The sequence below is a fragment of the Atractosteus spatula genome, chromosome 15, assembly GCF_055471065.1.
Source record: "Atractosteus spatula isolate fAtrSpa1 chromosome 15, fAtrSpa1.hap1, whole genome shotgun sequence".
Taxonomy (NCBI): Eukaryota; Metazoa; Chordata; class Actinopteri; order Semionotiformes; family Lepisosteidae; genus Atractosteus; species Atractosteus spatula.
Window position 1 is genome coordinate 17935831 of NC_142720.1, and position 11954 is coordinate 17947784.

Sequence of the window (11954 nt, forward strand, 5' to 3'; positions counted from 1 at the left end):
CAACACAGAGGTACCTTTGGTTCAGGACTACATCTCTAACCTGAAGACCTTCTGGAGGAAGGCCAAAGCCACCCTTCTTCGCACCTCAGCTCGGCAGAAGAAGGTAACTGATCGGCGCCGTCGTATCCCACCCAGACTTCGACGTGGTCAGTTTGTTTGGTTATCTACTCGTAACCTTCCTCTTAAGCAACCTTCTGGCAAGCTTGCTCCCAGGTACATTGGTCCTTTTCGTGTCCTCGCCCAGATTACCCCAGTAACTTACCGGCTGGCCTTGCCTCCTACCCTTCGGATCCACCCTACTTTCCATGTTTCCCTCCTTAAACCCTTTCACAGATCCACCCTGTCTAAACCGCAACAAAAACCCCCACCACCTCGAGTAATTGATGGACTCCCTGCTTACACGGTCAATAAAATCCTGGATTCCCGATGGTCTCGTGGATCCCTACAATATCTCGTCGATTGGGAAGGCTACGGTCCGGAGGAGCGCTCATGGGTTTCGGAGAAGGATATTCTGGACCCCAACCTCATCCAAGACTTCCACCTTCACTTCCCGGATCGTCCAGTTAGGGCGTCAGGAGCCGCCCGTAGAGGGGGGGGTAATGTTACGATCCCTGCCTCCCGGCAACGGAGGAGGCAGAAGTAGGCGTAGCCCCTATCCATCAGTTCACCTATTAGTTTTCCCATTCACCACCACACCCCCGTCTCATCCTACTTAAACACCTGTCCTTCCCTACCTCGTTGCTCAGTATTGGTTTTTCCGTTCGAGCTTCCTGGTTGCGCTACTTCTACTCTGTGTTCGTCTTGGCTTTTGGTTTGCGGTTTTTCTCTTTGGACTTCGGCTTTTCGGATCTCGGCTTGGATTGGTTACTTTCGTTCTGTTTCAGATCACTGGCTACCCCTGGATTATCGGATTGCTCTACTGACTACGACTTCGGATCACGCTTCGGCTTCGGTACTCGTTCCCTTTCGGATATCTGGCTTCCCCTGGACTCCCGGCTCGTTCCTACGATTACGGTTTGGTTTTGGATTACGGCTTGGCTTTGTTCGCTCCTGCAAGTGGGTTCACTCACTGGTTCGGTCCCTCTTACTGAACCCTTAACAATTAGAACTTTGTTGTACAGGAACTGGTCAAAACACTGTTGCTATCTAGACTATGCAGTATATTTTGCTGTAGTCTTAGAATAGCTGTCATAAAACAAGAGTAAAAAATGTCCTTCCTTATTCTGAGGTTAAAAAATAGATTGTCAATCTAATCAACACAAAGTTGACTTTTCCTTACAACAAGTCTGAAACTTATGCTCAAAACATATGCCTTTTAGAATGAAAAATAATGAATCAATCAGTCTGTCCAATGTTTATATAAAACAGACTTTAGATAAGTTACCTACAAGCTGACTATTTTTACAAATCAACCTTAATAGTTTGAAACTTCAAGCACTGGTTTGTGATGAATGCACAATCCAGTTTTGTCTAGTTGAATGGAAATTAGAGGGAGAGAGGAGTTAATTTTCCATATGTACATGCACATTGGGATTCTTATTTGCACTGTTCTCTTGGAAACACTTTTCTCTTGGAAAGTGTACAGTACAATAAACAAAACTTTCACACAATGTGGACATTTCAAAACAGTGAACAGTGATATAGTGATGTAAGTGAACTCTATAGCCACACAGCACACCCTTAAGGTTCAGGGCTGTTCACACATATTACTAATTTTATGTCATTAATGTTTGAAGAGGTCTAAGGTTCACTGTTGTGCTGTTGTGTTTTTTTTTATCTAAAGAGGAATTAAAACTTCTTGATATCCAAAAATACAGAAAAAAAAGTTCACACAGAAAAAAGTTAATTTAGGAGGCATTTCTTTAGTGTCAGTCAGGACTAGCACAACTGGGCATCTGACCCATACCGCACAGCCACTTTGAGAAAAGATTCTCCAATTAATGAACTCCCAAGATCTTAATGAGCACAACATACTGAAATTCTTGTCTCATCTAGAATCCCCCTTTTGAAAATGGCAAAATGTTTTTTTTTCTTTTGAGAGCTCAATACAATAATAAAATAAAACTAATACAACTGTTTCTTATAGAATTTCCTTTCATTATTCTGAAGATTAATAAAAATGAATGATAAGTAGTAGTAGTAAAAATAAGAAAAAAATGGTTATATACAATAGTTACATATTCAATAAATATTCATCTGTAGAATATTAAGCAGAAATCAACACAAGATGTCTGCAATATTCATTTGGTGTCATTATTTTAATTTTCATAATCCAATGACATCCCTGGCTGCATTTCATTTATTAATACAACAATTTTAAAAATAATATTTTAACATACATTTAATTGGGCCAACTAAATTCAAGATTTAGGCTTATACTTTTTTTTTTTTGCTGACATAAAGAGTGCAAACAAGCACGTCCATGAGCATCTTACTGGTTTTAAAAAGCCTTCTTTTTTAAAGAATCAAGTTATAATCAAGTTATAAGGAGTTCACCCAGTGAAAAAGTGACAACTCCTTTTAATCAACTATTAATATCATTTCCTTTTACTCCCTAAAAGGAGGTGTCAGATAAACTTAAACTTCTAGAAGAGCAATCCAACCGAGACCAGCTGCTGCCTCATAGCTAACTGATTTATTAGTTCATAGAAATAGAAGATGGAAAATATGCTGATTTATGTTATGATATGATATGATCAAAGACATGAGCAGTGGAGGATTCTACTATTCAGCATTCTGAAGAAGCCAGTAAGGTGTCGGACATACTCTTAGGTAAGATATTAAATTTGAAAAATAGTATTCATTGTTGTCATAATTAAAGAGAACATGTTACCAGGACAGCCTTTGTGTTGCCTGAAACAATTGCTTCAGTGCCAGATTCATTTTGAATGGAACTTCGATTTTTCATTTCCCATTCCAAAATCACAAATACAAGTGGCTGTGAGCTGAAACTATTCTAGCCGAACCGCCCCCATTATATTTGGGTGAAAACCCAATAATCCAGTCAGTCCAGTTCAAAAGTATGCAGTAAAAGCTTGGATGAGAATTGGAGATGAGATGAGACTTTGAATTTAGATGTGAATTTTAACGTTGTATTTGCTTATGGGTTTTTTTTTGGAACAATAGATGTTTAAGACTATAGATAGTTTTCTATAGTCTTAAAAAGTCTACACAGTGGCTTATGACTAGCATAACACAGCAAAGTTTTTATATAGACAGGTTTATCACGCTGAAGGTTATCCTGGTTTTGTAGTGATAGCTGGACTGAAACTCCAGGCATATCTCCCCATGGAGTGGCACACTAGTTATCCCCAGCAATGCCGGGACCCATGAATACACCTGAGTGGACTGAAGCAACAGGGGTAAATAAGAGCACAGTTTAAGAGCACAGATCACAGAGTGTAGCAGGGAGAAAAATTAAATAAATACAGAGATTTTTACACAGTTATACAGTCCAGTCTTTCTCCACATGTTTTCTTTAAGATTTTTCACTTGTTTGCTGATAATTTAAAAGATTTTTAACAGCTACTCTTTATAAAGAAAATTCATTTTCATTATGATGTGTAAAATTTAAACATCCTGACTCAGATGGCTTCCAGGAAGTTATTCATATGAGGCATTTACTGTCATTTACAAGTTTGGTGATAGCCCACAACCCCATGCAACATTTGAAAAGATTAAAACAACTGTGATAAAAAGGTCATTAATCTATGGCTAGACAAATAAAACATTTGTGAAATCCAGCATCTTGCTATCCAACAAACATCATGGAAATTATATGAGATTTGTGAGATATTTATCATCTTCTTTTTTTCAGAGTCTTACTAGAATCTCAAATTAGCTCTTAAAAAAGAAAAATGTTGAGCAATGTGTATGTTTGCTATTTTGCTGAACACCACTGAAGTGATGACGTGCTTTAATTAAATCAGGTCATTACACTCATTATTTTCACATCTAACTTCTATTGCACAAGTACAGTAGTTCAAGTAGGTAGCTGCTTTGGCATGCGAAGGCTGCAAAGGAACAAGTAAAGGTGTATTCCCTGCTGAAAAGAGAAGCAAAGAAACATAACGTTTTTGCTCTGTACACCCAAAGAAGGCTCCATAGCTGAAACATTGTTTCTTTTTTCTTTTTTCAGCAAGTAATAAACCTTTAGTTGTTGCACAATGTGTGTTCTTGGCTTCATGCTGCCATGCAAAAGTAGCACTAAGGTTTCTAAAAATGTGCAAGATGACGTATTCAGTCTTTAATGTTTACTGGAACTGGGGAAAAAGTCTATGACAGCATTACCTGCACATGGCATATATATAAACACATGTTTAGAACTGAGTGTAGTGCCCCTAGTCTTCCCTGCAATCTAAAAAAATCCCCAAGGCTCAAAACAAAAATGTATCTGGAACAAATTGAAGATGAGTATCGTTTAATTCTATCAAGGCAGGATGGAGGGGGGAGTTTTTTTATTGAGAACTGTTAAGTGGTCTTCAACAATATCTAATGGAACCTCTTTCTACTGAAGTACTATATAAACATCTGCACCTTATACACACAAAATATTGCTGCTAGTTCCTTTGTAAATGAAGTGCAAGAAAGTTTCTTAGAACTCACTTATCTATATATTCTTGTGCCATTCATTCTATGCCATTTTTTCAAATAATTTTGTATTATTTAAAAAGTTGAGAATTTTTTACCCTGCTTTTTTTTACACAGATCCTCCCTCCGGATGCTGTAAAAAAAGGCTTTGAAAATCTGTTACTTAAGTAAGTGGGCTGGAAAAGCAGCAACCTTCCCATTTTTGCAGAAGTGAAGGTTCAGTTTAAAACCACAAGCTCAGCTTTGCAGTATACACTTGTTTTTAACCATGGCTAACAACTCGATGCACTGTTTGTCTTCACAAAAGGATGTGGGCAATATTCTTCCTCCTATCCTCATCACGGAGTTCCTGCTTGGCCTCCCAGGAAATGCTGTGGCTTTGTGGATCTTCTGTTTCCGTATGAATCTATGGAAGCCCAGCACTGTGTATCTATTTAACCTGGTGGTGGCAGATTTTCTGTTGATCATCAGCCTGCCTTTCCGAATTGACAACCTGATGAGGGGAGAGAACTGGGTGTTTGGAGATGCCATGTGTCGAATTAACCTCTTCATGCTGGCGGTGAATCGTTCAGCCAGCATCAGCTTCATGACAATCATTGCCATTGACCGTTACTTCAAGGTTGTCCATCCACACCATTTTATGAACCACCTGTCTGCAATGCAAGGGGCCATAGTGTCTGGCTTGATGTGGGCCCTGGTGCTCTCTCTGAGGATCCCTCTGCTCACTAATCAGCTACTCTATGAACACGGCAACGACTCGCTGTGTCGGAGCTTCAGCTCCTACAAGGAATACAGCTTTGGAATCAAGCTGCACTACGTACTATATATTGCTGAGTTCTTCTTGCCCTTATTCCTCCTGCTCTTCTGCACTTTCAAGATTGTCTGGATTCTCAAGTTTCGGAAGATGGATAAGGACCGCAAGGTTAGACGAGCCATTGTGGTCATTGGGGTCATCGTTGGAGTATTTGCCCTCTGCTTCATGCCCGGGATTGTGACCGGTATAGTTACCCTTCTCATCCAGAAGTACAGACCAGGTGATTGCTTTTCATTCTTAACTGCTTCCAGTCTTTTCAGCCTTTCCATAGGTTTCACCTATCTAAACAGTGCCCTGGATCCCGTCATTTACTGCTTCTCTAGCCCGCTGTTTACAAAGGCATTGAAGACTGCCTTCAACACACTGGGACTGTGTCACCTGGAAGTGGACAGGAGAGGTAGTGTCACTAGTGAGGGGTGAAGGATGGGTCTTTCTACTCACAAGATTTCAAATACCAATGCATGGATTTCTAGAAAGAGTTATCTGCTTGCAAACATGCTTAGAAACAGTCATCACTAATTTGGAGGGTTCTTTATCCTCCCCAAAAATGACTCCCAAAATAAAGGTAATTTAATCTAATATCACTTTTGAACTTACGTCTTACAGCTTGTGGACTTTGAATTAAAGGACTTGACTACTATGTAGACATCTGTGTGTACAATTTAGTGTGCTATTAATATGAGATGGCAGCCTATATATCAGGACATGGCCATTTGCAAGGCCACTCAGAAATAGTTAAATAGGAGACTGTGTTGTGTAAAAATGTACTTAGTTATCAAATACTGCATTACTACAAAGCCTTTTCAGAAGAGTATATGATTTTTGTTTTGTTTTTCAAAACTTTCCTTTGCATGTTTGTGGTCTAAAAAAGTTGCAATTAAAAGCTATGCAAGACAACAGCAAATATAATATTTCTGTCATTGAGGAAATCTGTGTGAAATGAATGTAAATGTAAATATAAAAATAAATATGTAAATAATGTGCATCTCTATGTCCATTTTAGTTATTTCTTAACTATTAAAACACCTGTCCTTAAAAACTAGATTTTTAGACTGAGTTAATTTGTTTTATATATAGAATGATTTTATAAGACAAATACAAATAATATCTGTACTAAAATGTATATGATTTTTAGCATCCACTAACAAATGCTAATAATAAAAATAATGATACATTTGTTTAATTTATCTTGATGTTATCAAAGTAGAAATCAACAGAATGTTATTTTTACATTAATTAGAACAGAAATATTAAACAGTGGAGGATGTGAAGAATTCAATTTATTCTAATTCTGTTTGATTCAATATCAATCAGCTGAAGTTATGCTTCACTCTGGCCATAACTTTACTATTAAAACTATATTACTCAAGAACTCTATTAAGTTAAATGCAGTGAAAGCGAGAATGCGATCGGTATGAATAGAGGCCTTCTTGTCAAAATAAAGTTTTCATTCCTTTGATGCTCTAAAAGAGGTGATAAAATCAATGTGTCTGAAAGAACACAAGTGCTGCAAACGTTCATACCAGTAAACTTAAAACTATATGCAACCCCTGAAAATGATTTTAAACACATAGTAACAAAGAGCTTTTCTATTCTACTTTAAGCTTCTGTACAGAACTGCAATACATCCTGTATACTTGGAAACAGGATGGCCATTACTGCGCAACATTTGACAGACCTATCAGAAAGATGTGCTAAAAATGTTTGCTTGTGACACAACCTATTTCCACACACTTGTCGGAAATGCATCCAAACCACAAATCTTCCCCAGCAAGCCTTTGTATGTGTATAAACACTTATCACTCTTGGGTTCGCTCATTATAAAAAGAAGTGGGCAAGAGACGCTTCTTCAGCACTGTTCTATGTTCTCTTCTCAGTGTGAGTTTCTGCTGGGATCTCTAGATAACCTTATTCTCATATGGCAGGAAACAACTCATTATTCTACTGCGCTGAACCACACAAGAATGTTGGGAAAGTCCTGGTACCAATTCTATCCTTAGAGTTCATTTGTGGATTGGTTGGGAATATGTTGGCGTTATGGGTCTTCTGTTTCCGGATCAGATCTTGGAAGACCTACACGGTGTACATGCTCAATCTGGTCATCGCAGACCTCCTCCTCATCGCCGGCCTGCCTCTCAGAATCATTAACTATCACGAAGAGGAGAACTGGACTTACTCCGAAAGTACCTGCAGGATCAACTTATTCATGCTGGCCATGAATCGTACAGCCAGCATCTGCTTTCTCACCACCGTGAGCATTGACCGATATTTCAAAGTCGTCCATCCGAGGCACCGATTCCACGTCACTACGCTAGCTGGAGCAGTGAAGGTGGCATGCCTGCTGTGGGTACTGACCATCCTCATGTCCATCCACCTCACCCTGGCCAAGCTGGTGGACATAAATCCTCAGCAGGAGAAAAACTTCACGCTTTGCAGAAGTTACAGCTCCTACCGAAATCCGACCCCTGGCATGATCTGGCATGGTGTACTTTTCTTCATGGAGTTCCTGGTAGCATTTAGCCTGATCATCTTCTGCACTTTCAGCATCCTCTGGCAGCTGAGGCGCATCAAAATGGACTCACAGGCAAAGGTCAAGCACATCCAAAAGTTGGTCATTCTGATTATGATCATGTTTGCCATCTGCTTTATGCCCAGTATTGTGGCAGCAGTGGTGGCCCTGCTGGTCAAAATTCTCTACCGTGATGACTGTGACAAGTTCAACATCTTTGGCCGTGTGTTTCATGGCTCCCTGGCCTTCACCTACATGAACAGTGTGCTGGACCCGGTCTTGTACTGCTTCTCCAGTCCCTCTTTCAGAGACAACGTCAAGCTGACACTGCAGTCTATTTGTATATGGAAGAAAGGATCTGAAGTCTCTAGCGAGCAACTGAGGTAAACGTTAAGATGTACAAAAAAATGTCCCCCTCAGGAGCTGGGGTGTAGTGTACAGACTGGACTGCTCCACTGTTACCATTGCTTTTGATATTGCCAAAACAAATTGTTTCATTTCCACAAGGAATTAAACACAGGAAACATTTAATTGAATGCAGAATGTGCACCTGTACAGAGAAACCTTTTAAAGTCTGTTTCTGATTCTTCTTCAAAGGGGTATTCAATCTTCATTCGATTGAAAAACATACTGCTTCCTCTACATTGTGCATAATCTTCACTGCCTTAACAGTTAATTGTTGTGATGAACTATTACCAATAATTAGCAACTATTAAAAAGTAATGTACATTTTTTAATGGTCTTAAAAATCAGAAATCCTGGAAATAATTTCACACATTGCAGAAAACAAAGTTTGTCCCATAAATCTACCAGATTTGTTTTAATTGCCTTGAAAAATAAAATAAAGCATTATTGCTTATTGATTAACTTTATTGTGCTGTATAGTTATTAATGAGCAGTTCAAGGAAGTCCTACTGTAAGATTTACAGAATATCCAGTTTCTCAGTGTTAAAAATTAGGAAGTTAAAACCTAGTGAAATTGCTACACAAACCTATAAAAATTGCAACAAAGAATATTCTTTATAAAGCCTGGTAGCTCCTCTATTTTAAATTGTTTTTTATTGTTAATGTCAAGATAGACATCAATTTAAATGGTTTGCATAAAAATATAAACACATACTCTTTAGAAACTACGCAATAGAATTGCAAGTCACCCTTTCAAGCAGTGGGATAATGTCTGTAAAGGGCAAGACAGCTGTTACCTACAGTATTTTCACAATGGCTTCAACCAAAAAAAAAATATATACTGTATCACGTTTAAATGAAAACCATTGCTAATGGGATTTTATTTTAAATGAAAAATCTGCATCTGCAAATCCTACAGAATTTGCAAAAAATATCTGCTAAATAACTATTTGCTGAGATTGTGTTTGTGTTCTGCATATTTTGGGAAAATTAATAATCCAGCTTTATTAAGTGGGTCCATGATATTAACTGTGTGGGCATGAACAGAATGCTGGTCTATTGTAGGCTTAAGCCTAGATCTGAGAGCATGAACGTGAAGCTCAATTGAGAAGTGCAAGCAGGCTGAATATGCAACCAGAAAACCTCAAACACCCAGACAGAAAAAAACAACATCCTTGGGCACAGTGCTTCAAAACAGCCCACACCCTATTAAATACAGACAGCAATTATATCAGCTGTTGTTTAGTGTTTCTCCATAGCTAACCAAAGAAGAATACAAAGATGTGTGTTGGAAGTATAAACATAAATAATTCATGTATATACAGTGTAAATATACCGTATTCAGAATGATAAAATTGCATTCAATGTGCACTCAAAAACATACACAATGACACTGTATGACTTAGAATAAATGGATATGGGCACTTTCTGCCCATTCGAAAAAATATACCTGACAATAATCCTGTAAAATACGTGAAATACATAAATACATAACATTTAAGAATTTGTGACTACTGCTTGTTTTTTTGGTGTGGAAATTTCATGAAACACTGTTGACTGACAAGAATACACAAATATAAGATTTGATACAGTCATAATATTTATTCACCACTGTAACATTGTAGGACTTATTGAACACAATCAAAGTAGTCACAATTTGAGTCAAAATCTGTAAAAGGAATGAATGTATAATTTGTAATTGTTGGAAACTCATCTGGATATGAGATCACCAGTCTGGTGTCCTAACAGGACCTCCTTGCTAGATGCCTCTCAAGGCACTGCATACATTTTAGAGCTCAATGGAAAATTTCAAATGAATTATACTTTCTGCTCAATTTTCTTTCACGTTGGTTATAACATTCTTGCCACTTTATACTCTTAAGTGTTTAGTTTTTAAGTGCTTCTTCAATAATAATTTTCATTATATACATTTTGTATGCAATGTAACAAACAGAATGTCATATCCGCTTCCTTCATAATACAAGCTAAATCCAGTAGTCATGAAGGCTAATAAAATCTCTCCATCTTTAGTGTGTATTACATAATGCTCAATTTGGACATTTTGGTGCTTGATGCCCGTTTCCTGTCCTTGCTTCTTGTCCATCGTCTGCTGTGTCTCTGAGACATCATACAAGAACGTAAGAGTTCACACATTTTGGAAATTATGGGTCCACCAATCTGCTTTCAGAGCTTGAGATAAAGGGTCACACTTCTACTTGTGCATGGTTTTCACAAAGATACTGTAAAGGCATTGCATACTGAGAGGTGAAAAGAGAAACTGAGAATCATAATCAGACACAGACAGGGGTTTAATCAAACCAGCACTGGTTTTAATTTGATCTGAATGCTTGATCCTTAGCAAAAGCTGAGAAGTACAATGTATGTTGATGGCAGTGACAACCTGGAAATAAGTGGACAGACAAACCTCATCCTAATTGTTCATTACTACCCTAGAAAGCACATCAATGGAGAACATCCCAAAAACATGAAGAATAAAGGAGAAAGAACCAAAATAAAATCATTCATAACACTGAAAGCATTAAAAATTGAAGTGGTTGCACAAATGTGACTTTATCTTTTACTGGTTTCAGTTAAGCTAAGTGGATGATACTTTCTGGTCCTTCCTTTGTAGGGATTAATGCATAGTTATTTATAATTAAGATTTTCAATATGTTGGGAATAATGTCCCCTCTTCTTGACATTACTTATATACGGGAAGAATACTGCAATGGAAAGCTGTTTAGTGGCTATAGATGGAAATAATCCCTTATTTGTTAATTGAAATTTTAACTATTGTATATTACAACGTGATCAGAATGCTGAGGCTGCATACTTGTGAAGAGTTATTGGTTTCATATGAGAAATAAGAAGTAATGTCTAATGAAAGAGACCAAAAAATGCAGGAACCCAGTCCATACCAAATCTCAGTGATACCCCAACAGGCTCCATTTGGTGTCAATGACCTTTGTTTCAAGAGGCCTTGTTGAAAACTTGGGCTACAAAGGGGATGCACCCTATTTAATGAAGGTGTCCTATTTCAAAATCAATAGATTATATGCATAGATAAGAATGTCAATAGAACAGAGCACCCTTAAAATTATTCTAACAGGTGTCAAGACCACTTCTTATCAGTCCACTTTTTAAAATTTCTGATCACATTTTAAGTTTGATTGTCAGTGGTAAAAATTCAGAACAGGCACAGTACAAAGACCTGTTATTTTAGAAAGCATTGAAACACTTTAGCATACTGCATCAGGGGAAATGTTAAAAAAGGAAAATATTTTAAAAATACATCAGACAAATCTGACGAAGATCAAACATATTTACAGTCATTTGTTCACACTGAAAAGTAAAAGCAAAAAAAGCTTCCCAGTCCAATATAAGGACAGGAAACTAAACTTTGAAAAATACAGACATGCCTTCCAAAAGCTGAGTCCTGCCATTTTTAGGAAAGAAATGGCCAAAATTAAGAGGCACTGAGCATTATCTTATTGCCACTCTACCAGGTAGGCTTTCTTTCACCTTAAAGACCGGCATTGAACACTGCACAAAATTAAAGCCTCTTTTATTCCAAAATGATTGTGCAATATTACAAAATGAAATAATGATGGCTGATGTCAGTACCCTCCTGATGTA

The 11954-nt window shown here is 37.7% G+C and overlaps 2 protein-coding genes across 2 annotated transcripts; both read left to right on the forward strand.

Annotated features, from left to right (window-relative positions):
• The first annotated feature begins 4858 nt into the window (after nt 1–4858).
• hcar1-3 (hydroxycarboxylic acid receptor 1-3) lies at nt 4859–6343 on the forward strand. Its single transcript, XM_088934297.1, has one exon. It carries the CDS (start codon nt 4859–4861, stop codon nt 5822–5824), a length of 966 nt encoding a protein of 321 aa, XP_088790423.1. The 3' UTR covers nt 5825–6343.
• An 883-nt stretch (nt 6344–7226) lies between these two features.
• Nucleotides 7227–9812, forward strand: LOC148820156 (hydroxycarboxylic acid receptor 2-like). Its single transcript, XM_088934123.1, has one exon. It carries the CDS (start codon nt 7323–7325, stop codon nt 8298–8300), a length of 978 nt encoding a protein of 325 aa, XP_088790249.1. The 5' UTR covers nt 7227–7322; the 3' UTR covers nt 8301–9812.
• Nucleotides 9813–11954: the final 2142 nt, after the last annotated feature.